At 39.9% G+C, this 27,102-nt stretch overlaps 2 protein-coding genes across 3 annotated transcripts; one reads left to right on the top strand and one right to left on the bottom strand.

Annotated features, from left to right (window-relative positions):
• The first annotated feature begins 11 nt into the window (after positions 1-11).
• On the top strand, positions 12-11,975 carry LOC103055759 (uncharacterized). The gene is made up of 12 exons (XM_088141140.1): positions 12-172; positions 1,789-1,984; positions 2,241-2,600; positions 3,301-3,392; positions 3,576-3,753; positions 4,870-5,101; positions 6,494-7,056; positions 7,250-7,355; positions 7,990-8,186; positions 8,382-8,545; positions 9,286-9,535; positions 11,568-11,975. Exons 1-12 carry the CDS (start codon positions 12-14, stop codon positions 11,790-11,792), a joined length of 2,724 nt encoding a protein of 907 aa, XP_087997266.1. The 3' UTR covers positions 11,793-11,975.
• On the bottom strand, positions 2,660-26,194 carry ADCK2 (aarF domain containing kinase 2). Of its 2 annotated transcripts, none has more exons than XM_088141142.1 (8): positions 24,586-26,194; positions 23,154-23,300; positions 21,778-21,906; positions 18,883-18,978; positions 17,679-17,930; positions 16,908-17,036; positions 15,738-15,791; positions 2,660-2,837 (listed from the first exon to the last, which is right to left on the bottom strand). In XM_088141142.1, exons 1-8 carry the CDS (start codon positions 25,534-25,536, stop codon positions 2,805-2,807), a joined length of 1,791 nt encoding a protein of 596 aa, XP_087997268.1. In that variant the 5' UTR covers positions 25,537-26,194; the 3' UTR covers positions 2,660-2,804. The 2 variants fall into 2 exon arrangements, with proteins under 2 accessions (XP_087997268.1, XP_007432249.2); XM_007432187.3 differs by lacking the exon at positions 2,660-2,837 and adding an exon at positions 12,360-14,256.
• Between the last annotated feature and the right edge of the window lie 908 nt (positions 26,195-27,102).

Raw genomic sequence — 27,102 nt, 5'->3', positions numbered from 1 at the left:
GGCGCGCTCCAATGGGCGTCCCGGAAACGGACTGGGAAAGATTCCCTCTGGCTGAGGTGGGTGCGCGTTCTTCAGCGTTTTGGTCCAGGAAGAAAAAGAGGAGAAAATTGGGTTCCCGCTCTCAATTCATCACCGGAGGGGCCAGTGGAATCAGAACGCTAATTGATAAAAAGTAAAGCAAAGACTCTTCCAAGTAGGGCTAGATTCCTGGAACTGCACAGACACAAAACTCCATGTAAAAAAACATTTTTAAAAAAATCCCCCTCCTGCTATTTTCTTTATAAATTCTCAACCTAGCCCTGAGATTTCCTGGTGGTCTCCCATCCCAGCACTAACCCAGTCCCATCCTGCTTTGCTTTTTTTGAGATCCGTCAAGGCTGACTCTGCTGCAGGCGGTACATGTTGCAAATATGCAGGGGGTTGTCCTCCCCAATAGAGGTGCTGGAAATGGTTTAGTCTGTGGTGCCTGGTAGTTGCTAAGCAGCAGAGTTGGGCTTCGGATTCAGGTGAGTTAGGAGAGGGTCAGAGCAAAGTGGGCGACCTGGAGCAGCACCCTAAAGGAAGGTGGGAGGCAGTAAATAAAACGTGCAAGTGCAGATATGATGGATGAACAATAAGCACAGTGGAGCAAGCCACTGCTCTGTTCCTTAGATATAGAGAGATACAGATACAGAATAGCTGTGGATAGGGGAACTGCCCCAGTAGCTTCTTTTAAGTGGTACTATGCTGGTTTGCTATTGTACTTTTATTGCTATGGTTAGTCTTACAGATGGCATGTTTGGGTATTTTGTAATGATTTTTGGTGCATTTTTGAAAATTGATGTCTAAGTGTGTTTTTCCTCTTTAAGTGGAAGTTACTTTGTGTAATTTACTTATAGGTCCCCATTTCCTCATGGGAGAGACGGTCATCAATTATGGCCTTGGGAGTACCCCAGGTTCATCGATGCCTACAGTAGTTCTAAAACAGCCAGTCAGGTGCCTTTAGAAACTCTTAAACAAGACACGATCATGAAAGATGTCCGTTTGCTCTGCCCCTGGATCTGAGGTTGCCCTTACTTGACTGATGGCTGTTGATTGATGAATGGAGCAGTCCTAACAGAGAATCAAGTGACAGATTCAGCTTCAGCTTCCCAGGACATTTTCCAGACACAGGGATGTACCAGATTTAAACCAATAGGGTTATATTCTTGCTCCCTAACTTTTGAAAATAAATGAATGAATACATAAACTCTTAGTGGCCATCATCGAGTCTTGTGGCAATGAATTTCAAAAGTTTACTATGCATTCTGTGATTTTTTTTTTTTTGGTCAAATGATAATTTATATAGACTAAGTCAAAAGATACAGTTATTTATCACTAACGGCATTACAAGTTACCTAACCTTTTTGGTATTTGAAATGCTTTACAGGAACTCTATTGTTTGGAAGAATTTTAAAAAAGCATGGGAATGCCATTTATATTTGTAGAGAAATTACAAATTTCCCTTTTTGGGGAAATAGGGAGTGTTTATAATAATATAAATAGGCAGGAAATTTAGGAAAATCTGAGACTAGTGGATTGGCTTGAATCTTAAATTAAGCAGAAAGAAATTAGTAGAATCTAAGTTATATTTAAATTAAATTCCATGAATTTCACAGATCTTGAGTAAGCCTGGATTCATCCTATCGTTGGGATAAAGAATGTTGTGCAAATATTTGAAACATTGGTGAAGTGTTTATGTGTTTACAAATTTGTCATCAAAATTATTACCATGATTTTTATTTTATGTAATTAATGTTTATGATCTAGGATGCCTCAACTCTGTCACGCTATTGTACCGTTACTGGCTGGCATTCATGAACAAAATGTGGTTTTTGTGGTGTATACTTCAGAAAGTAATCTCTCCAATCCATGTATCATGAAAGAACTTCTCATACGAACTCTATATTCACTGGGTAGCAAACTAATGGATTCCATGTTCAGTATCATCTTCTGTTCCAGCAAGGTAATGAAAAGGTTATCAAGTGTAACAAAAGAACTATTTCACTCTAGAGTGCTTCCACATAATGAAGTTTGTGTTGATTAGTACTCCAAATTAAATCAATGCTATTTGTTATGGCACGGAGAAGGCGGCCCTTAGTTTAAAATAGATTCTCAAAATACAGCAACATTTATTCAAGGGAATAATCTTTGAAAGATGCAGCCTTTGTAATCGCATTTCTGTTTTGATCCATTAAAGAGACAAGCCATTTCTTCTCCAGGTGTTAAAATGGCAGAATGAATTGGTAAAATGTTCCCTCACCAGCATCATGGATGCAGCTGCTTGGATCAGAACTCTGCAGATGAATAGCAAGGGGAAGGCCAGTGCTTGGAATGCCATAGAAGAAGTGAGAGATGATCCCAGCTGCCAAGCAGTGTATCTGTTCACCAGCGGATTGCCCGAGGGCTCTGTGGAAGAAATGTGTAGCCGCCTTAAGGAGACAAAGCAGTCATGTCCAGTGCATATTGTGCAATTGGTAGAAAATGGAGAGGACAATAAAATTAGCTGTCAAAGGCTATTGGAGAAAGTAGCCAAGGTGTCTGGTGGTACTTTCCAAGCCATTGATGGGGCTTCCTATGAGGTAAACTGCAGATGTAGTCATTCTGAATCTGAGTTCATCTGACCACTTGATTTGGGGGAACTGTGATAACTACTGATGAGTCACTCTTTGATTAGCCAAATACAGGTAGTCTGACTTTGCTGAACTATATTCATTTCATAATATGAACATTCAGTCTGTTGTGTTGCTTCTACAAAGGCTCATTTTTTTTTTCTTTAATTTATTTTAATGCTGTTCTGAGGTATCCATCTCACAGTCCTGTAGAAATAACAAAAATAACCATTATTAAAATAGAATATAAAATTAAAATTAATGAAAATTGTAAAATTTATAAAATTCGTATTTAATGAAAAACCAAAAATATAAAGATACATATGTTAAAAGGTAGGAGGAAAAGAGGAAGACGCAAATGGTAATACTCTAGGAAGATCTGGTTGAAGAGGTAAGTCTTTAGTAGGCACCTAAAAATCATGATAGAAAATCCCTCAAAAACATGAGAGGGTCAGCAGGAGAGCATTCAGACATATTGCAGAGAATAACTGTCTTACCATCCATAGTATGACCCTTTGGTATCCATAGCCAACAAGGAATTAACACATATGTGTAAACCAACACATGAAATCAAATTGTTGGAAAGGACCCAAATACTGTGTAGTCTTACCAATTTAAAATCCGGAAGAATAGTTACATTATTGCTCTCTAATTTCCTTTATCCTTTTAGGATAAGACTGGTTGTAATTCAGGCTTTCATCATCCTAGTAGCATCAGCAATCATCTCAGCTTCCCTCTGCTGACAGATCATTGCACAACACTGTAAGTTTAGGCTCCAGCGGATTTTAACATTATGATTAATCATTTTACCAATGTTAGAATGGAGCTGTAAGTGCCAATAGGGTTGATATTTATTGTTCATCCATTTATATCAGTCCAAGCAATCCCAGTTCTCTGGTGAGCAGTCATGTGCTTCCTGATACCTGTCGCTTTCCTGTGTCACAGATTTCCTTTGGGTGCACAGGGCCCAGATACTGGTAACACATTTCCAAGAAGTTCTGTACAAGAGGATTTAGGGGACTGTTCCACAAACACCCATAATTTGCTGAGAGGGATTCGAGTCCTCGCTAGAAAAGAGACAGATGGATATTACTATCTCAGTCATATTGTCCAAAAGGTGAAGGTAAGCTGGTTTGCCTGAATTAGTGTTTTTCACTAAGCATCTCAATACATTATGGGGTAGGTTTTATATTGAGGACCTATAGCTGCTGCTCCATTGAGTTCTTTCTCCATTGGTTTTGTATGTGCCTTTGTGTGTGGTTGGGTAGGCAGGGCTGAAACAGTGAGGTAGGTCATAAGTGGGTTTCATCGCAACTGATAAAAAAAAAAAGACTGGGAAATACTCCCATATCAGCCAGATTTGAAGATTCATTTTGGCATGTGTCTCCTATGAGAGTACAGCTTTATAGGCATCTCTCTGGACCAGTGTGGGGTGATTTTAAAGGTGCTGGACTAGAGCCAGTGAGGCCCAGAACGATTCCACCCTCCGCCATGGAAGGTCACTGGGTGACTTTGGACGAGCTGTTATCTTGCAGCCCAACCTTCCTCATAGGGCTGTGGTTGTGGAAATCAAATTGGAAGTGGGAGTTCTGTGTGTATAGTCTGGAGCTCCTGGGACAGAAATCTAATGAATAAAATACAAATACATATTATAAATGCTTTGGGGGACTGTATGTGTATTAAAGGCCAGGATAGACAAAGCCTCTGCTGCTATTGAGGTAGGTGAAGCAGGAAAGGCTGCCATGTGCAATTCAACAGAAAGAATCTTTCTGAGAAGACTTCAGGATAAAGTTATTTGGCAAAACTCTAGTGAATGTCATCTACTGTTTACAATTATTCAATTTGATGGTTCTATTGTGTGCTGTGCAAACCACTTTAAGAGTAATATACTGTAAAGAACAAGATAGAAACTTAAGCTTTGCTTTGCTTCAAAATGGAAATGTCTTGAACATCTCTATTTTAATAGAACAAAGTATCTCTAGCTCAGGGTTGAATTGTGGAGTCCTTGGTGCTTTCTGAGCGTGGTTGTTTGCCTGCAGACGTTTCATTACCCAACTAGGGACCATCATCAGTGCTAGTGAGTGAGTGAAATCTCTGTTTTATATATTAGTGTGAATAAATTATGGTGAGTAAAATCTCTACTTTATATTTTGGAGACCTGTGCTTCAAAATGAAGATGGTCAGTATAAGATGACTCTATACAGGTTTACAGGGCAGGATTTCTGGCTTCATCTCACAGGACTCCAATGAACATGTTCTAATTGAGTTTGAAAGATGCCAGCAACCACAGAAAGGTACGGCTCCATTTCGAAGGCAAGAAACACCTCTCTATGACATCATCCATTATGATGATGCCAGGTGGCAGCCATTATCTGCAGGAGATGGGACCCTTGCTCCATGGGAGAAGAACGGCAAACGATATGGCCCAGGCATTGTTCTCCAAGTAGCAGAAACCAGATCAGATTATTCAGGTATGGCTTAAATTTGGCTTCTTTCCATAGGCTTATTAGCATCCATTGCATTTTTTACAATCCATGCTCAAAAGACAAAGGGATACCACACCTGCTTCAAATGGTACATTACTTATACAGCTTGTCTGTTTATTTAAACCAGTGTTTCTCAACCTCAGGAACTTTAAGATGTGTGGGCTTCAAATTTTCCTACTTTTCAGCCAGTTAAGCTGGCACAGCACCTCACATATCAGTGAAAAGCTGCGAAGCTTACAATTTCAAAATTTCATAGAAGGGACTGGTGAGGAAAACCAAAAGACTCTGGAAATGTTTCTGTGCCAATTCTATGGCTCTTGAAGGTCCTAGCATGTATCGGATTTCCCATTCTAAAAGCAGAGAGGGAGAAGTCAGAAGCCAGGACCAGCTTCAGATTCCTTTCTTTCCTACTCTCTTTCTGACTTTGAAAAAGCCCAACGTCAAGAGAGTCCACAAAGGGAGCCTAGCCAGGGAATTGGTCTGTTGAACCTAAAAAAATGATCCTGAGCTTCTTCAAGAGGCCACCAAAACAATGCAGGATCTTAGCCAGTGTTTCTCAACCCTGGCAACTTCAAGATGTGTGGACTTCAACTCCCAGAATTCCCCAGCCAGCATGATGGCTAGGGAATTCTGGGAGTTGAAGTCCACATATCTTGAAGTTGCTAAGATTGAGAAACAGTGATCTAAGCCCTAGAGCTGGCATTGATTTAATCCCTTTTACCCCTCCTTTTCAAAAGGGGAGGGGTATGCTTGGAAAAAAAAAGTGGAGGAAGGAGGGGAAATGGGGCTGCAATTGCTACTTCCCCCTCCTTTTAGTCTTCCTGGCAGGCATCCAGAAGGGCATTAGGTTTATAAGGGCATTAGAAAAGGACAGTGGTATTGCTTTGCCAATGTTGCATGGATTTTAGAATAGCCAACTGTAGAATAGCTGGATTTTTATTATCAATGTTGTTATATTTAACATTTAATTAAAAAGAAAAAAATCCTAGAGTAGAAAATAGCAACATTAACAACATGTTTTTTTCTTCTTAGCATTTTCCCCACAGGTGCAGGGTCCGCTTTTTTTCAGATGATTGAAATAGATGACTTAAAACTTGCAAAGACTTAGATAATCATTTACTATTTGAAGGGATTTTAAGACCCACTTCCCCCCAAATTGACCCTGCTTACTCTGGTGACACGATTTTGGGTGACAAAAAATGTTGCAACCCATGTTGCCTATCCCCGCTCTAAAAGACTTGCGGAGGGAAACGCAGCCAACTGAAACAAGAATCCACAGAGGAGCAATATCTGCTGGTAGGGGCAGCTGGAGCCACACCTAACTTAGCAATGTTGTTTGCTTCTAAAATATGGCTCCCTGTGTGTTTCCCTTTACAGCTTTTCAAAATAGCAAAGTGCTGATTAACTTCTGGAATGGCCAGACCAAGACAGTATCAGCAGATGTTGCTGTGAGGATCCCTCTTCCGTTGTACGAGCGCATTGTTCTTGAGCTTCAGATGCCATTAACAGCCAGGCAGCTGTTGGTGGAGCAGAATCCAGATTATCCTTCTGCTGTGCCACCTGGGTACAGAGCTTCTGGACCTTGCAGGCGTAACCATTTACCCTGGATGCTTTGGCCTGAGTCTCTAAAGGTCCACTGCATTGGTGTCTGTGGCAGCAACACCCATTTTTCCCCTTGGTCCTTCTGCTGCCCACTACAGAATCATACTATATCTCCAATAAGTTCAACATGGGCAGATGATACTTTAATCCCAAGAGTCAAGCCACCAAAAGAGGAACTGAGCAAGAAGTTAAAAGACCAATTTTCAAAAGGCAGACCACTCATTTCAGACAATAACGAGGATACAAAAGAAGATAGCAGCAAACTAAGGAAGGAAACAAATTTAGCAGATGCAAAATCCTGGGAAGAGAAGCAAATCAAAGTTGCAAAACCTAGTAAGGTACAACATTATATTGATAACTTGCATCTCTGGCAAGGAATCTTCCCCCCTGCCCCATTCCCCAAAGCAATTATAAGCTATTGCCAGATATTGTTGAAAGTTTCGTGAGCTGAACAGCACAGGGTAGGTAAGTATTTCCATCATTATCATCTTTAATGTATTCAGCGGCGCTTTTTTTCTTGATTTTTGGTAGGATCATCAGAAAGTGATGAATTCAGAAGATACAACGAACGATACTGGCACCATGGTTGATAGAGCGACCAATACAGGCAAATGGACAACTCAGCAAAAACAGAAATGTGTGCAGCTATACTAAAAGAGATGTGGGGAGTTCTGGTGACTTGCTGATAGGCATTGATACTAGCGTATCAGCTGATTTTGCCCTAATCTTTTGTGCATATTCAGCTTCTTTCTGCTAATAATAAAGAGGAGATCAGAAGAGCAGGTGATGTCTCTCATCTGCAGAAGATCCTCTATTGCTCTCTCTCAGGGGAACAGTATTTCTACGTATTTAGTACACATGGGGCTCCAGGTGTGCTAGCCTGAACATCCCTCTGTATTTGGATTTGTACGCTTACAATATTGCCATGTTACATTTCAGGTTATACCATGTGTTGTTATGATACAGAGGTGATTCTTTGTACTCATTTTCTTTTCTGATGGATCACAAGATACAAATATCTCTGAGAAAAAGATTATTATTGAATTAGTCCTTAACTTAAATGTCTTTTAGAGACATCAATGGAGAGAAGTTGCATTAAAAACATAATAAATACAAGAATGACTGATAGAAGCACTCTCATTTCCTGCAGTGGCCTAGTTGCTGGTGATTCAAGCAATTTCTTGGTCCCCTTTTCAGATCAATGCCTCCATCATATCTATACCATTAGTGTCATTTACCTGTGCAGTGAATGGAATTATTTTATATGACAGGTTTTTTCCAGCCCAGCATGAGCGGATCTTCAGCCCAGCCTTCCCAAAAAAATACCTGTCGGAAAACTTACTTCACAGACAATTCCAAACTCCAGGCAATGCTTGACTGGGTGGACAGGTCACTGAAGGAAGATCGTTTAGCTATTGAATCTGTTTTGCACAGCAGAAGGAGCTGTAGTGCACCACCATCTGCGCAGGTGAGAATACTCCTCCTCTCATCCATATAATATTGGGGGGAAGGGCAATTCTTGAAGACCATGCATTTTACACAGTTAATCTTTGAGACACCAGACCTAAAGTGTCTGAGGAACACCTCAGCTTTGCTTTGACTTGAAGGCTAATAGATTGACTTGGAAAAAAACTATCCTGATATAAAGGAGTCTTCTTTTCAGAGATTAATGGAGAAAAAAGCATCTTGGGATGGTCCCAGAGAGGTGGATGTCAATCCAGCTAAAATAGAGTTCAAACGACAGAAGTGGGAGCAGAGACAGCTTAAGAAGGAGCAACAGCACCAGGAGATCCATCACAAAAGAGAGACACTGCTTGAAAAGAAGAGGTAATGGAGCAATGTACCCCCAAATTGGGTGGAAGAGAATAGATTGAATCCACTTAGTTCTTCTGTGACTTTTGTCTTCAGTTCTTGTGGCTTATATTAATGGGAGAGAATATTCTTTACAAATAGAATGTTCTTTCTTCAGCCACCTAATGGGAGACATTAAGTTCTACCTCTGTCATGAACTTGAGATCTCTCAGTCTTCATTGTTAAAAATGGAAATATCACACATCATTATTATGTTGATAAAATATATGAAAATGGAGCAGAATTATTAAAAGGAATAGTAAAAATTCCTTTTTTTTAATTGTCCATGAACAAGGTTATTATAATTCTGACAATGTTAGATTTCATCTGCTCCTCTTTAGCATTTTCCTATATATGCTTTTCTGGGATTATGTGAACCTTGATCATGTGAAAAATTAAGCGTGCTTATGTGCTTTGAAACAATCTCATATGAACCTAACTCTGCAGACTTAAAATGTGAATTCAGGAGTAAAATTTGGTTGCTCATTGTTTTATTTAGCACACTGGGATGCTTTTATAAAGAGACAGGGTCTGCTTTTTAAAGGTAGGTTAAAGCTGTGTTTCTCAACCTTGGCCACTTGAAGATGTGTGGACTTCAACTCTCAGGATTCCCCAGCCAGCATGGCTGGCTGGGGAATCCTGGGAGTTGAAGTCCGCACATCTTCAAGTGGCCAAGGTTGAGAAACACTGAAAAGCTGAGCTCATTTCTTAAACAGGCAGAGATCCCTCCAGCGAACCTCACAACGTTCACAAAGGCAGCAGGAGCAGAGTGACAGAGCTGAGCAGCATCTGGAACACCTCCGAGAAGCAAGAGCAGAGAGGAGAAGGCAGGAGTCCCATTTGCGGGAAGAAGAAGAAAAGAAAGAGAACCAAAGGAGGGAGTTCTTAAAGGCACAGCACAAGCAGAGGGAGAAGCAGCTGGCAGAACATAATCAAAGGCTTGATGGCCAGGAGAAAAAGAGACTGGTGAGAACACAAGTCTGTTTTACTTTTCTCCTTTTCCAAATTTCTGAAAATGTTCTTCTTATGGGGGAAAGAACAGATTAGGGGAGATCAGGCATCACCAGGAAGAGTCCTCCGCCAAAGAAAATTTAACTCTCTCCTTGGATAAATTTTGTGATATAAACCTATGGAAGATCAGATTCATTCTGAGTGCATTTGAGGGTGCAGAAGTGGAAAGTGGGATGCAGCTGAATTGTAGGAAAGAAATATCGTGAATATTTAAAGCAGCAAGCAGCTTTCTTCATTTCTAATCAGGAATTCTGCTCAGAACTCTGTGCTTAGAAATGTTGAGTTCTATGACAAGGGTTAATTATTGAGAACTAAGCAAATTGTGTGTGCGTGTGTCTGTGTATACACACACACACACACACACACACATATACATATATATACAGAGAGAATGAGAGAGATCCCACCTAGAAAAGTTATTAACTGCCTGCAACCACAGTTGGATCAATATCATCATATTGAATTTTATTCAAGTTGAGTTGCATTTTGGGGCTGTTGTAGCTTTTTGATCAAACAAAATTGATACTGACAGAAGCTGGGATTTGGAAAACAGATCTCTGTGAAACATGCCAAAGTTGTATAGTACCTCACTATGCAAGCTATGTGCACCTAGAAAAGTTGAATTCTGTGAGCTGCGCGAAGAATGTATGCACATATGAGCTTGATAAAATTCAGTATGCATTTGATAAAATGCAGTATGATGGCATTAATCCAACTATTCATGTAAGCAGTTAGTCGCTGGTAGCAGTAATGTGCTAGTCTGGGCCATGCAAACCCATTCATCTTAAAAGACCCATCTTGAAAGTAGAGTTCACTTCAACATTGGCAGACCTTCCCTGGCTGGATGAGACAGAAAGTATTTGTGTATCTTGCTAAGCATTGTAGAAACATCCTCCACAGCCTCCCCTGTATTCAAATATTCAGGTGATAAATACTTAATTTTTGATTAAATTGTTTGAATCAAAATTTGGGTAAAAGTCGCATTAAAAGGGAGGGGATATGAACGCATGCAAAATGTAGGTAAAAGCAGTTTATTTGCTGAAAAATGTGAGGCCATTAAAACAAAAATGTAGAGAGCAGGTATTTGTTTAATTGGGTAATCCACGCGTTTATGGAACTATTATTTCATAGTCCATAATTGCAGAAACATGTGAGAAACACTGGTTTAGCATGGTAGGTAAACCTGGGCCCTGTTTACTTTCAATCTGAACAAAGAATGTAAAACAAACAGTATTCTCTCCCCTGTGATTTTCACTGTTAGCGGCAGATTATTGTGGAATTTTAAACAGTTAAACATTAAAACAATTTTAAACATCTCATAGGCCACCTTGTTCAGCCTATGTAAAACCTCAACATCTCCTAAACTTTGCTTTGAAGCTTTTCTTTAACCTTTCCAAAATATAAGATCTGTCCAGACTAAACAATTTTATATATAAATATATATATAAATTGGCTCTGCAATTAAAGAACATCATTGTAGTAAATCCAGAGGATTGTTGACATGATATTTTTAGATACATTATTGCTCTTTAAAGATGCTTAAGTTCAGTTTAGCTACATATCCAGTATTTGGAACCCACTGAATGATCAAGAACGGTAAATTCTTGGTACACCAGAAATGGTCAAAGTAATTATTGTATAACATTGGAAGAACAAATGTGCCTTGGCAGATGGCAGCACAGTAAAGAGGATCATGCTTGATTAGTACTCCAATGCACACCTTATTACTGAAAAGTGTTAATCTGTATGTTCTAGCAGCAGTTGAATTAGTTAGGAGTTTGAAGCAGCCTGGCCAATTTGGAGCAAGTTGTCTTGTTCATGAGTTAAATTTCCATGCCTTATTTTATTTTTTTTTCTTTCAGTACATTGTAACACTATCCTATTTTGTTAACTAGTCTGATGCAGTAAAATATTTTTTAAAAGAAGGTATGGTAGAAGAGCTGTAAGTATGCAGGATCATCAAGTAATTTTATGTTCTTTTCCGTAGGCACTTCTCAGGAATAGAAAAGAAGCCATGCAAAAGAATGCTGAAATTGCCCTGAAAGAACAGGACACAGAAAATAAGGAGAAGGAGGCTGCCAAATGCCATTTGTCCCGAAAGAGGGAGCAGATTTTACAGCATATAGAAAAGGAGAGGCAGACGCAGAAAGGACTCCTACAGTATCTCAGAGAACAGGACCTCTTGCTGCTCCGTGCTTCTATGCTACCATAGAACAAACCAATTTTTGCAACCGAGGTATTAATAATGTTCACAGACAATACAGTGTGCAGTTCAGGACTGTGAAATGGTTCTTCTGAGTCTGAAGCTACGTGCTTGAGAACTGGAGGTGGTGTAGCAAATGATCATTGCTTGCAATCCCCATTTTCATCTTCTGATTTATCCTAGGTTCAAACCAGTTTTGTTGATTTTCAGAGTGCTTCAGCTTATTTCTTGAGAAATTGAAAAGCCTTTTGGTCTTTCCAACACTACCTGAAGCACCTTTGAAATACATATTAAAGTTAAGAAGTGGGATTGAACCAAACTTCTTGAAATTTGGTCATGTCCACAAATGTATCCCATTTTTAAAAAGAAACCCCTTCAGATTTATTTGACTAGATCAGAATTTGCTGTCAAGACAGTTTAGCCGTTCTCTCATTTTTAAAATTCTTTGGGAAGAATGATCATATGAGCATGTGCAGGTAGAATTTTTTATAATGTATTTCCTTTTCCAGTCTCACACTAAAGTTCTTTCTCCCCTTCAGTTTATCCTTTTAATCATCAAAATATTTTAAAATGACTTGGCTGAAATAACACCAGGTGATTAAAAATTATATTCACCTTCAACCACTAAGTGCCTTAAGCAGCTTTAAGCCTGTTTCTCCCTCTCAGCCTAAGCAGCAGATAAAAGGGAAGGACAATCTTAAAATGTAATAAAATTAGCAGTGTATGCCAGGCTGGATGCTTGATTTTAACCTACGAAGTTCCTAATGGTTTGGGATTAGAAGTGCCTTAAGGACCAATTTCATCACCAGCCAAGACATTAGTCTAACACCCCTGCATTTTGGGGGTTGGTCAGGCTGTTATTGGCAACAAGGCTTTACGTTGCCTTCTGAATTGGAATTGTCTTCATCGTTACAGACTCTAATGGTGTTCATCAGCTTCTCTGTTTTGTAGGCTAAAAGTCAAATCTACCCCGCCACAATGAACCATCTGTCAGTGGAGAGCATGCTATACTTGTGAACTGGGTCACTAAACACACAGAATTATACGCAAATAGGATTGGCTGAGGGCAAAAAGACATAGCCTTACCCCCTAATTCTTTAGACAAGTGTTTCTCAACCTCAACAACTTTAAGATGTGTGGACTTCAACTCCCAGAATTCCCCAGCCAGCATTGAGGGGTTTCCTAGTAATTAGGTGAAACTCTGCAGTTCTGATTGTTGATTGTCTCTCCTATGGGTAATATTAGTTTGCATTTATCAGTGTGTACTTTGGGCCTTTGAGTAGTTTCCTGAAAGCCAAAATTCAGGTTACTTAAATACTGCTAATACGATTACTCCCCTGATGTTTTATAAATTTCTCCTTTCAATATATTAAACATTACAATTTGGAGGCAACTTTCAAAAGGTTCTAGGGCAAGGTTTCCCGAACTGCGAGGTGTACCTCAGAGTCCATGGGAGACATGAAGAATCTTTTAGTTGTGCATTGTTACAATAAATCCACCTTTCCCAAAGTTTCATTGCATTGTTTTCATTATTCATTTTGGTGTTTGGATTTTTAGGGGAGGTGGGTATGTTAAGATTACACTAAAGGGAGGTGTGAAGGCAAAAAGTTAGGAATCCCTGTTCTAGGGCCTACAGGTTGTGTATCTGTGTTGTAACTCTTTGCATTGCAGTTTACTGTATTCATCATATTTTCACAGGTGCACATTTTTAGATTTGTATTGTCCACCTGAAATCCATGTTTGGGTAGAAAGGTGGGATATCCATTTTGAATCCAAAAGGAACACTTTAGAAAGTCTGTTTCTTTCTCTCATTTACACGAAACCAGTAGAGAAGTAGATTGAAAAGCCATTTCTTGCCTAAGACTTTCATTAATTCATCCAACTTTCCCAACATCAGTAGGTAGAGTTAGAAGTGTGTCCTTCTAAAAATATGTCTATTAGTAAAAACAAACTTGGCTAATATTTTGGGACATAAGTGACTACATACTAATTCACCTGAAATTGCAACAATCATTTTAACCATGATAAAACCCTAATGCTTTCCAGACTAGTCAGCATTCTAAGAAAACTGTATGTACGTGTGTGTGTGTTCCAGGAGAGAGAATAAGTCATCTTTTTGTAGGACTAGAATGCATCTAGAGATGCATCAGCAACCTGAATCAAATCCCTGTATAGATGACCAAGATGGTCCTGTTCCTTTGAACTGCAGCAGATGAGTACTCCTTAAAGGATCGGACCTTACTTTCCAAATCCAAAGGGCAAAGCTTTTAGTATCTGAACAGGTCCTCAGTCTTTAGATGTAAACACTGAAAGCAGCTTTTTACTAAGGGGAGGGTTCTTATGAATTTGGAGGGTTGATCAGAAGAGGTTTAGCTGCCTTCAGGAGATCCAGTTCAGGGTCTAGGGAGCGACCAAGACCTTCCAAAACCATAATGGCAAAGACCACACAAGCAAAGTTGCTTTCCAGCTTTACCTAGAAGCACAAAGACAACAAACAGGTAGAAGCAAATTTGTGTTCTGAAAACAAAATGCAACTATTTGATATAAAAATTATATTCATATTTTCACACTGCTTTTTTCAAAAAATGTTTACAGTAAGAGTCTGAACAAATACAATAAACTATAGCTCTTTAAGCACATGCATTTTCTTAACCCTGGCTTCTCGATGATCCTTTAAATATTTTCAGATAAGGAGTATCTGCAATGTTGTTTGATAGAAACTGAAAGCAGTTGCAACGATCATGTTTGCAGAGCCACACGCTGTAGTGGAGATTTTGCAACACGGATGAGGGAGACAGAGATGGACTTCTGTTTTTCAACTAGTCTACAGGTTTTCAGTCAGAAATGTTTCATTTCAAGCAATTTTGGCACTTTCAGAGATATATGATGCCTGCTTTTTTATTCTAAATTAAAATGAGAAGCAGTTTTCCCCTGATTCAATGACAGAAAGAGAGAAGAGGGAAGTTGTAAAGAAATGAAAAAGACAAGCACCTCTAGGTTTTTGCTGTAACCAGAATGAATGAGGTGCCACATGGAAGACTTCCTGCTCTGAAGTGAATCTATTATTAATTTATGCGATTTATATGGTTGCCCAGCTTGCACATTGTGACTCTGGGTGGCTAACATAGGATTAAAAGTACAAAAAAGATAAGCAGCAAACATAACTTCGAAAGCACAACATATGAACAGGAAGAAACTGGGGCAGTTTTACATGTATACCGTGCCCATGCATTTTCTTAATCCTGGCTTCTCAATGATCCTCCTTGATGGAAAGAGAATTGATCTGCTAGTCCTCTTTCTTCACTGTTATGAAGAAGCCACTAAAGGACAGAAAACTGTCAAGTGCAAGTATCATGGGCAAGAGTAGGCAACAATGCTATGAAGATGAAGCAGTATCTAATAGTGCAGAAAATGATTCTGAAACAAGACAAACCATTTACAGAAAACTAACAAGAGAACAAAGTGATGAAACATCATCATTTAAGAAGCATACATCAAGAAACCCATTGTTTCCAACCTTCCTATAAGGTTTAGTTTCTTTGAATGTAATTTTCAAAGTTCATAAAACAGAATGCATTTAATTTTTGTATCACATAATGTAGCCCAAATACAAGTGCCTCCAGTAGTCCTCAACTGTGAAAAATGTATATAACACATTGAGTATTAAATACAACTTCATGAGAATCTCCACTTTTATTTAAAATATGTTTCTAATTCGTGAGGCTCAGAACCATGTGGATACTGCCTAATTACACCTCAGATAGTGTTGGATGCCTTTATGGCATTGCAACTGTTGACTATTTTCAATAGCCAAGGTTTTCTGGTACCTTCAGATGTTAGATTACAGCATCCAGAAATACAGAATATCCAGTCCTTTACATATGACATACACATCCTGCTTGTTACATGGCTTTATGCCACTGTGAAAAAGTTCTTACGCATAAAAGATCTCACCTGATGTGTCATAAGTAACTTGAAAACACTGGACAATAAGGTTGCAACTTGGAGCTGGAATAGAAAGGATTAAAAATACCATTCAATTAATCAGAATACGATAACGAGCAATTACCCATTCAAAGATAGATAAGAATCATATCAAGGCCTGGAAACCAGATTTTCAACATTACTGAAGTGTATTTAGAACAAGGGTGTGTAATTTCTGTTAGCTGAAGGACCAAAGAAGGCTTTCTGCACCATTCTAAGGCTGAACACAAATAGCTAACCAGACCAGGACTCAAACTTGGCCTGATCTGAGAGGGTTGGGGGAGGAGAGCTAAGTATAGTTTGCCTCTTAAATCCCCCTGCCCAAATGCAAAAAAGAATGGCCAATTGTTTGACTCTGAAGCTCTGTGGAGACAGCCCATGGCCTACATTTTTGTATCCCTGACTCAGAAGATTATAGAAGGCTGCAGTGTACTCTTTCAGATCATATGCCATGTAGTCCTGCATTACTGACATTGACTGGCAATGACTCTTGGAGGTTTCAATACTTTCCCAGTTTCATTTAGAAACACTTTGGATTAAACCTAGGATCTTCTAACCAGGTCTCTGTCACTGAGATCTCAAGCCTTCCTCCAAATGGGTTTTCTTCTGTACTCATTTGTTAACTATAATTATGTCTGATTTTAAATTTTACTCAATGGAAGCATCTTGGCTTTATCAGTGGTTTACTGTTATTTATTACTTTATTAAACACATTTTTATGGCCACCTTTCTACTCAAAGGTAACTCTATGCACTGCTGTTATGTTTTTGTGTGTATCTTCATACCAGTAAATTGCCTCTGAGGACTTTTAAAAGCAGCTTAGAAATAGTTTAAATAAAATGGTACGATAAACTTTTATGATAGTTGCATCTCTTGAATAAGCAACTTCCTCTGTTCCCAGTTCTTCTCCCCAGACACTAGGGACTTTCACTGGGTGACAGCCCTATTAATTTTAATATCTAGCTTGTTTCTTTGTTTTAATTAACTGCACTCGAATATATTTACATTTGGCATATCTTGAGATGATTTCTTACAATGGATTTGGCATTTGAGGGAATGTAATAGATTGTATATCCTGTACCATGTGCTGTGCTCAGAGATGCACTCAACAAAAGACCACACTGAAATTAGACAGCTGACCTTCCCCAGTGCAACAGTATTGCTTCTGGCCCTTGTCACCAGCTCTGCCATGTCAGCCTTGAATCTCTCCACATCCTTGCACTGGTTAGCTCTGGAGTGATAAAGAATCAATTCAGCCACTTTCTCTCCCTGTGGAATAAATCAGATTTGATGGAGCAGATTCAAGAAAACTTCCAGACTCTCCACTTTCAAGGAATTTCTCCCCCTCCCCTGTCCTTTTCTAATATTTGTCTTTATGAAGTCCATATTCCAACAGAGTCAAGATCAAAGGATATAATGGACCAAGTAGACCCTTAAAAGTTTTGGTGCAAACAAAGCTATTCCTGAATTTTTAACAATTAAGTAAATCTTGTTTCAAAATTCCTGATTTCTAACTCTAGTTAAAGGAATTCTGGTTAGTTTAACCATAATTAATGCTCATGCAGATACTTTTTGGTCCTCCCTTTTAGTAAACTATAATATGCATTTATTTGCTTGATTTTCATTAGTATGCTGTGGAAACCCAATCAATAATTCTGGAATTCAGGATTCAGGATTCATCATGTCCAAACCCTGCAAAGTATAGCTTAGTCAAAAACCTGTGGCTCACTACGTGTGAACCATATCTCTAACTCAAACTAATAGATGTTTTACGAGGTAAAAGGGTAGAGACGTGAATCATGAAAAGCATGCTGTATTTTTAAAGAAAGAGTAGATAGTACTCTGATAGTTCAGTAGTTTTCTCCTGAACTTTTGAAACTGTGCAAGTCCCAGTTTAAAATCAGGACTCACCTGCCCTAATACAACGGCAGTGAACACTGCCCGGAACTTCTCAAGATCTGCATCCTGCAACTCAGCTACAATCCCTGCATCCAGAAGCACCAGTTGGAGTGGTGAGTGAGAGGGTTGTAATTCTAAAATTAATGTGTCCAGCAGATCCACTATGACTGCCCCATCTTTAGAATGATCACCAAAGTGTTCTGCTCCCTGGACCAGGATATTCCCAGGATGCAGATCAGCATGGACAAAGTTATCAACAAACACCTGAAGGATTGAAAAACACAGCTTGTTAAAAAAAAAAGTCAACCTTCTCATGGCAAATAATTCACATTAAGAGGTCATTACCTAGCACTAGGACCACTGTTTTCAACAAAAAAGGTTCAAGCTCTAAACTCAAAAAGTGAAGACTGAGATAAAAAAAAAATGCTGGGCATTGAGGTTGGGAAACATCTAAAGCTAATACTACTCAGGGAAATACATTAAACTGGACTAATTGGACCTGCCACCAGATGCTGCAGTAGAGTGCTCTTGTTCATTGTTCCAAAGACACCCACATCTTCTTCCATACCTCATTCCATTCCACCTCTCATACACATTTTCCCTGTGGGCAACCAGCCTCCATTGCCACTGAGTGCTGTTTTGGGGGGTTGATCTGGAGAGCTCCCCCTTAAGGATTTTTGCTAAATACCTTATGTACTTATGCAAATGTCAGGGTTTCACCCAGGTCTCTGACTTCTATCTCTCTTGTGGGTGTAGCTTGTTTTAGCTACATAAGCAAGAATACACTGACTTGAGCAGTAGTAGCAGAGCAACCAAATGGGACCCACAAAAATGTCTATTGCCATTTTGGATTCCAGACCCTGTTTTATTCCCTTCCCCTTGACTTTCTGTCCCCACTCAGGTCTGCAGCATGTTCTGTTGTCACTGGGCTGTTTCCTTAAGAGTGGCTCTTCCATGCTTACTGTTTTCCTCCCCAAAGAGGGAACTTATAATCTTATTGCTTTGTCTGGTACAGAACAGTCCTGCTCCCAGACAAGATACAGCATGCCTGATCTTCACTTGCCAGCAATTTTAAGAGCAGAATTCATTATCCAATATACTCTATTCAGATTGCACCATCGGGATTACTTGGTTAAAAAAATACTCTCATGAGTTTATTACAATATAAGCTAAATTGGAGAAACTAGCCAAGCTCAACTTAGCAAGGTCCCCTTACCATCTTTAGCAGCATATCCATGACCTTCTTGGCTATTTTTTGCCGTAGTTCCATTGTGGTTTCTGTGTGCAGATACTGGGATATGGGTTTGCTCTCCTTAAACAAAGACCAGGAAAGTCAGGAAAAGTAATGCATGCTTGCTGACAAATTTTTCAATGATATGTTGTATGATATGAGTTATAATCCACTCATCTAGGATGGACATTATCTAGTATGGGCTGCAGGCTATGACCAGGCTTCTCCATGACAATGTAAGCCATGAATTGTCAGGACTGCAAAGATGCTGCCTCTTGAGGTTGGACATATGCAGTCATAATGGCACTGATGTTCAGTGTAGAAACATCACTGCGGTTTTGTAGCCTTCAGAAGCTTAAGCACCTTTAATGAGAGCAGTTGCCTATAGATATGCTTCTGCAGAAGTGCCTTTCCTTTCATGCACCCCTAATCTTGTGATCCTCTTTCAGGAGGCTAAACCATTATTTATTTCATCCTGGGTAACAGACAGCCAACCCGCAAATCTCAAATTACACATGATGAAAAACCTATGTAAGCCACGGGTGTACCCTTTGAGGCCAAGGATACCTTGCCTCCTTCAAAAGCTTAGGTACAACCTATGTCACCCTTGAAAAGGCTGCCACTGAATTGCAATCAGTAAAGTGACAGAAGAGAAAAAAGTATTAAATAATGGAAGATAACATTCATATTTAATCAAACTTAATTTTAATTACAGTGGGGCAAAAAAGTATTTAGTCAGCCACCAATTGTGCAAGTTCTCCCACTTAAAAAGATGAGAGAGGCCTGTAATTTTCATCATAGGTATACCTCAACTATGAGAGACAAAATGGGGAAAAAAATCCAGAAAATCACATTGTCTGATTTTTAAAGAATTTATTTACAAATCATGGTGGAAAATAAGTATTTGGTCAATATCAAAAGTTCATCTCAATACTTTGTTATATATCCTTTGTTGGCAATGACAGAGGTCAAACGTTTTCTGTAAGTCTTCACGAGGTTTTCACACACTGTTGCTGGTATTTTGGCCCATTCCTCCATGCAGATCTCCTCTAGAGCAGTGATGTTTTGGGGCTGTCGCTGGGCAACACGGACTTTCAACTCCCTCCAAAGGTTTTTCATGGGGTTGAGATCTCAAGACTGGCTAGGCCACTCCAGGACCTTGAAATGCTTCTTACGAAGCCACTCCTTCGTTGCCCGGGCGGTGTGTTTGGGATCATTGTCATGCTGAAAGACCCAGCCACGTTTCATCTTCAATGCCCTTGCTGATGGAAGGAGGTGTGCACTCAAAATCTCATGATACATGGCCCCATTAATTCTTTCCTTTACACGGATCAGTCGTCTTGGTCCCTTTGCAGAAAAACAGCCCCAAAGCATGATGTTTCCACCCCCATGCTTCACAGTAGGTACGGTGTTCTTTGGATGCAACTCAGCATTCTCTCTCCTCCAAACACGACGAGTTGAGTTTAGACCAAAACGTTCTACTTTGGTTTCATCTGACCATATGACATTCTCCCAATCCTCTTCTGGATCATCCAAATGCTCTCTAGCAAACTTCAGACGGGCCCGGACATGTACTGGCTTAAGCAGGGGGACACGTCTGGCACTGCAGGATTTGAGTCCCTGGCGGCGTAGTGTGTTACTGATGGTAGCCTTTGTTACTTTGGTCCCAGCTCTCTGCAGGTCATTCAGTAGGTCCCCCCGTGTGGTTCTGGGATTTTTGCTCACTGTTCTTGTGATCATTTTGACCCCACAGGGTGAGATCTTGTGTGGAGCCCCAGATCGAGGGAGATTATCAGTGGTCTTGTATGTCTTCCATTTTCTAATTATTGCTCCCACAGTTGATTTCTTCACACCAAGCTGCTTGCCTATTGCAGATTCAGTCTTCCCAGCCTGGTGCAGGTCTACAATTTTGTTCCTGGTGTCCTTCAACAGCTCTTTAGTCTTGGCCATAGTGGAGTTTGGAGTGTGACTGTTTGAGGCTGTGGACAGGTGCCTTTTATACTGATAACAAGGTCAAACAGGTGCCATTACTACAGGTAACGAGTGGAGGACAGAGGAGCCTCTTAAAGAAGTAGTTACAGGTCTGTGAGAGCCAGACATCTTGCTTGTTTGTAGGTGACCAAATACTTATTTTCCACCATGATTTGCAAATAAATTCTTTAAAAATCAGACAAGGTGATTTTCTGGATTTTTTTCCCCATTTTGTCTCTCATAGTTGAGGTATACCTATGATGAAAATTACAGGCCTCTCTCATTTTTTTAAGTGGGAGAACTTGCACAATTGGTGGCTGACTAAATACTTTTTTGCCCCACTGTATGTCTTTTTCTGTCCTGGTTTTATCATTTTGTTGTCATTGTTGTTCTGGCTCTGCTTTTTTTTTTTTTTGAATACAGTTCCCACCTTAGAGGGACCCTCCACCAAACAAAGTTGAACACAGAATTAGTGAAAGCATTTAATCAGCATTCTTGTATTTTTCAAGTTTTAGCCACCCAGGAAAAAGAGACAAAGAACACAATGGTATCACAAATGGAAGGAAGTTTTAAACTTTTTCTCAACTTTTTGCAGTCCTGCCAAACTTCACCACCTCAGGCAGGTAACAAAATTTGGCGGGGGGGGGGCAGGGAATCCACTGACACCAATACAGTGGTAAGCTTTCCTAACCCATTTATTAAGATTAAGAGTTTCTGAGTATTCATAAAGTCAGCAAGAGGTGTTTTTGTTAGCTGCCAAATAGAGAAGGAAAAGTTGGCCACCCAAATCTCTCTCAGTGGACAACTTGTGAAATTCCAGATGTTGCTGAACCACATCTCCCAGCATCTCTCACTATCGGTTAGGCTGGGTAGAGGCCTACCCCTGCTTTATCTAATCAGTATTCTTACCTCAAAAGTTTCCACTAGGATATTTTCTGTCACAAATGGGTGAAGCGGAAGGGGAAACCTCACGTAATCTATATCCTGGAAATTCAGATGGAAGTGTTCTAGGTTTCTTGCTTCATAGTGCAAGTCAATCTAAAAGGAGTAAAGAAAGAAGGATACACACCACAAGGATCACACATCCTTGGTACATTAAGATAACCAACAGGAATCAATAGTAAGAAAAAAATACTTCCACACTATCTTTGTCATTCCACTGAGAATGTGTTTCATTTCTTCCCTCTGGGGCAAAGCCACTGTTTATTAAACCTAAACTAATATCAATGAAAGGATCAGGAATAATCATGGATGAGGAAATCCAACCAAGAAAGCAAACTGAGTGCCAAATCAGGAAACCAAAAGGTCTAGTGATTAGTGTTAGACTGGCAGCAGGCAGGTCCATATTCAAATCCCCATTTAGCCATGAAACTAATCTGGAGCTGTGGACCAGTGTCTACCTATTAGCCTAACCTTCTTCAGAACATTGTTGGGTTTCATACTTAATAAAATAACAAAATAAATAAATAGAACAACCTTATGAACAAGTACTCTCTTGTCCTACCACTGGCATTAACGTGAATGATAATGTTGAATTATCTTACAGATTTCCAAACAGAATGCATCGATAAAAGGTTACACCTAGAATACGTTAGTTGGGCTCATAGGCTTCTGTTCCTATTCACAACAGCACCAAAATGACTCAATACACTTCATGATGTCATGACAAAAAATCGGCCTTGTGTGACATCAGGGTACAAGTGTGGAACGCTGCAAAATGTTTTGGCACTCGTTTCCCTTCCCCTTTCTAGAGATATTTATGGTTGGGCTTGGTCCCACAAAAACCAATATTTGGTCATATTTTCCTACTGAAATCTTAAGAAATAAGTTTTTAAATACAACTAAGCACATGGATAGTTTAAAACCCAATAGTTACATGAAATAAAATATTCAGTAATAAAATCAGCTTGGGGGAATCTGAAGGTTTACAGGAGGCCAGATTTGTATTTACTTATTTACTAATAAAAATTCCAATAAATAGGGATGGAGAGAATAGCCAAAATGTTGATATAAGATACTGTCTGATGGGGAGGATACAGAAAACCAATATTAAGGTAGATGGAGCACAGAGGCTGGAATACCAAACATGAAATTCTTCTACAAATTATTATATGCCCTTATCGTTTACAAATATTAATCCTATCTGTCAGAGCTTCAGTAATGTGAAATGAAGTTCCACAAACTGAAGGTTCTGAAGCATAACTAATTCTTCACTTAGAGTAAGAGAAATCAGTGCAGAGAAACAAAAAATCTATAAACCACAGTTCAAGGCAAACTGTTTCCACCTGCTGAATCATGAGCTTCTCAAACTCCTCCACAGTTTCAGTCAAACTGAGCCACCTGATCCCAGGGAAAAGCTCAATAAATCGGCTGCCAATTTTCATGAGGAATAAATCCATCTGGACCTGCTGAACTAATCCAGGATGCAGCACCTGAGCAAGACATAAGAGGGCAAACAATCTATTATGGACAAACACCCACTCTCTGTCAACAGTTCAGGTATTGTGATGATACAGTTCATACTTCCAGATTTTATTTTATTGATTGATTGTATGGGAATACAGTTGTAGTGGTTTCAGAAACTTTGTTTTGTTCATTCTGGAAAATGTCCTTATGAATTCTACTCTTTATTATGCTCTGGGCTTCTGAAATAGATTCATAATTTAAAAATGGGCTAAAACTGGGGAGATATGAAGAACATCTTATTTAAAAACAACACTACTACCAATGCTAGCCAAAAATTCAGAATAAACATCCTGTACAAATAAAAAGTTGCCTTGCTGGCTAGGCATTCAGAAAACAGTGAAAAAGATCTTGCTGGAGGGATCAAGGTTGGAGAAAATGCTGAAACATACCAGAGGAACCCACAGTGTGCAGAATTTGGATTCAAAGTGGGCAAAAAAGCTTCTGATCAAAGAACTGCCCATCTGTACAATTGCAAATGTATTTCCTGCTACAACTGTCTAAAAACAAAAAGAATACCTTTTGTTCCTTAGCAATCCTGTCTTTTTACTCATATGCATATTTAATTGAATTCCCATTATTCTGGCTTAATAAAACTAAGGGTATATTCCTGTTACACCAACTGATTCGAGCTTATAAACTGAATTCAATAGAACATAGTTCTGCCTACACTCCATGTTGGATTTTATTGCATGTTAATGTTTGCTTTAAATATTTATAACTTATTTTAAATAAGAGTAGTAGGACAATTCAAAAATTTTAAAAAATCCTTTGAGTGATACCTGGTGACTACATGAACACATCCATATAGTTTTCTCGGCAACAAAAATTCTTTGCCAATTGCCATTTTTGGAGACTTCCCAATCCAGCCTAGTTCTGGGATTACCTGATAGCCCCCCTCCCCCATTCAAATACTAACCAGGTCTGACCCTGTTTAGCTTTTTCAAGTTCAGACAACATAAATTAGTTACTACAACTTGCTGCATTTTGGGAAAAAATTAGAGAAATCCTCTTAAAGCCCTCTTAACTGAATTCATCTACCTATTTTGTTACATACACATTCTGTGTTGTATTTATCTAAATGCACTCAAGAACTCCAACTGTATCAGTGCTTAGTATATTTCTGCCTCTCCTTCCAAAGCAGAATCTAAAACAGAAGTCTAATTTTTGCCAGTATTCTTCACGAGTATGACACTCTGCTATCAATCACTAACTCCTAAGTGAGAATGAACAGTTTTGCAGCCATGACATTACCTTAATGGCTACTGGGAAATAATGGTTCCCCTTGGAAGATAAGGGTGTACTTAAACATCCAGAGGTGGAATTCTGTACAACACTTTCATAGAAACCATCTTTGTGAAGCAGTCGATGGTCACCTTCCAAAATGTTTTTTTGCTTCCTCCACCAGAACCATCTGAAAAGTCCTTTAAGACCTGAGATCTGCCAGGCCTCCAAAGCAGAATCCAACACAGAAGTCTTTGAGAGTTCACTCAGCACTGGCTCTGTGAAAGTGGAGCTGTCTACATAAGCTTTGTATACTTGGGCCACACAACCAGATCCAATAGGTTCTCTGCTTTCAAACATGAATATTTTCTCCCAGCCTTCCCCAAATGCTTTCTCTAAAGAGCATTTGGTGTAATCCCATGGGTGAGGAATCGCTTTGATGTGAAGCTTGGAGAACTTGACACAAAACTCTTCTGAAAAGAGGTCGCGCCTTGTGCTTGCCCACTGCCCCAGTTTGATGAATGTGGGACCAGAGGACTCTGTAATCTTAAGAAGAACATGGAGCCAGAGTGTGGCAAAGCCCGGAGAAAAATAGGTAAAAGGATAAAAGCAGATCACAGGGCCAAACTTCAACAACAAGATGAAACCTCGGATAATTACAGAGAAGGCAAATCCAAAATGCCGAAGGAAAGCCACTGAAGAAAGCCTTGCTTGACTAAGAAGGCTTCCAATGTTTGTCTTGGCAACTTTACTAGCTACACCTTCACACTTTATCTCGCGAGACAATCCTTCAATCCCGCAGCACACAAAGAGGATCTTTGCCACTGTTTGGCATCCCAACCAATTTTGAACATCAACACAGGTGAATCGTGTCACAGGTTCCTTCCTCCATTTCCTTACAAAACACAGAGATTTCTTCAGAGTGAGGATTCTGACACCAAGAAAGACGTTCCGGGCAGACCAATAACAGCAAATACTCATCCTTCTTGAAATGGAGATATTAAGGATCTGTGAAAGAAAACGGATTCATCTGGTGGACTTGAGGAAACCATCCGAGAACTTAAAGGTGGAAACGCTCAGCTTTCCAACAGGCAGGTCGTCTAACACGGGAGGACCAGAATCGGCATTCCCACAGGAGAAGCCACGGCGTTTGCTGCAAGGGGCGTCAGCCCTCGATTCTCCTCCATCCTTACATCCCGCAAGCAGAGCAAGGCAGCAAAATTGGAGATCGCAGGGCACGCAGCGGAAGTCCTAGCCAGCCGCACCTAACATGAACTCGGGTGCCTCCGGCTGCTCACCTGGGCTTTTTTCTGATTGTTTTTTCCTTCCCGTTTCAATTTGCAAAACGAGATTGTTTTCATCCCTGGCTTCTTCCGAAAAAAAAAACCCAAAACGAGTTCATTGGCCCGGCGAATTTTTCTTATTTATTTATTTATTCAATTTACATGGCCGCCCATCACCCCAAGATAATTAAAATAGAAGCAATCACCAATAATTGCTCCCGCGAACCGCCACGGATGGACTGGGGACACCTCCCGTAGAAGCCCGGCAAACTTCAACGGAGCGGGCGCTCCATCGAATCCGGCGGGAGAGCGGCTGGAACTAAAACGGGCTCTAACGTTCCAATTCCGAAGGCTTCCGGAAAACCAGCGCCGGGCGAAGACTCCGCCTCTTAAAGAGACAGGCTGCGAATAACCCCGCAGAGCGTCTGTATCGGCGGCAGCACGTTCTTCAAGGTGCAATAAAGTGGCTTCGTCGTTATTGCTACCGCGACTGAAAATTGGGAGTTGTCTAGACCAGGATTCCTCAACCTTGGCCACTTTAAGACCGGTGGGCTTCAACTTCCAGAATTCCCCAGCCTTCTAAGAGGGTTTATAGGCTGGCTGGGGGATTCTGCGAGTTGAAATCCACCCGTCTTAAAGTGGCCAAGGTTGAGGAACCCTGGTCTGGAAAACGTAGAAATCTTGAGCTTTGCGGTGGGTTTTCGTTTTAAAAATTGAATGCATATCAGGTTAATTTATGAACAGCTTATCCACCCTCCTAGAAGCGACAGGATGAAAACTGGGGGTGGGGGTGAAGTTTGATGGAAACAGGTCATTTAAGGATACAGTATAATAAAATACAAGCTGCCTAGTCCAGATTCCACAACAATGCTGAGGTGGTTGTTTTTTTTCACATAACACACTGAACAAGTTAACCATGTTTTAGCCTCGTGGTTTCCTGACAGAAGCCAGCTGCCCCTGATTGTTTAGGGTTCCATGTGCTCCAAGAACTCAGAAAATTGGGCTGAAGGAACCATTGCTCAAGACCACAGATAAGCCCATCTCAGGAGATGAACTCAGTCTAAGAAAATTTAGGCCACCACAAGAGGACTATTACTTACAACCAAGGCAGATATCTCACTGGAATTTGTCCAGCAGAAGGTCGCAATCCTACATATACTTAGTGTTGCTGTTGTTGTTTTTTTAAGTATGGTTCTCAGTGGAAATTCCATGAAGTTCAGTGGAGTTTGGCCAAGATTGTGCAGTCCAAAACCGATACTTGACC

The sequence above is a fragment of the Python bivittatus genome, unplaced genomic scaffold (assembly GCF_059951505.1).
Source record: "Python bivittatus isolate LINGU-HERP-01145 unplaced genomic scaffold, Pbiv_v1 ctg000330_np1212, whole genome shotgun sequence".
Lineage (NCBI taxonomy): Eukaryota > Metazoa > Chordata > Lepidosauria > Squamata > Pythonidae > Python > Python bivittatus.
This window is presented reverse-complemented; position numbering and strand designations above follow the sequence as displayed.

Excerpts from the sequence above, each read along its gene's own strand:
- ADCK2 (XM_007432187.3), bottom strand. The coding sequence starts at position 25,536 with ATGAGTATTTGCTGTTATTGGTCTGCCCGGAACGTCTTTCTTGGTGTC. Across the intron at positions 17,931-18,882 it reads TGGATATGCTGCTAAAGATG|GTGTTTGTTGATAACTTTGT; the intron begins GTAAGGGGACCT and ends TCAATCCTTCAG. Across the intron at positions 14,257-15,737 it reads AGTTACTTATGACACATCAG|GTAAAGCTGGAAAGCAACTT; the intron begins GTGAGATCTTTT and ends TTGTGCTTCTAG.
- LOC103055759 (XM_088141140.1), top strand. The coding sequence starts at position 12 with ATGGGCGTCCCGGAAACGGACTGGGAAAGATTCCCTCTGGCTGAGGTG. Across the intron at positions 2,601-3,300 it reads TTGATGGGGCTTCCTATGAG|GATAAGACTGGTTGTAATTC; the intron begins GTAAACTGCAGA and ends TTATCCTTTTAG. Across the intron at positions 7,057-7,249 it reads AAGTTGCAAAACCTAGTAAG|GATCATCAGAAAGTGATGAA; the intron begins GTACAACATTAT and ends GATTTTTGGTAG.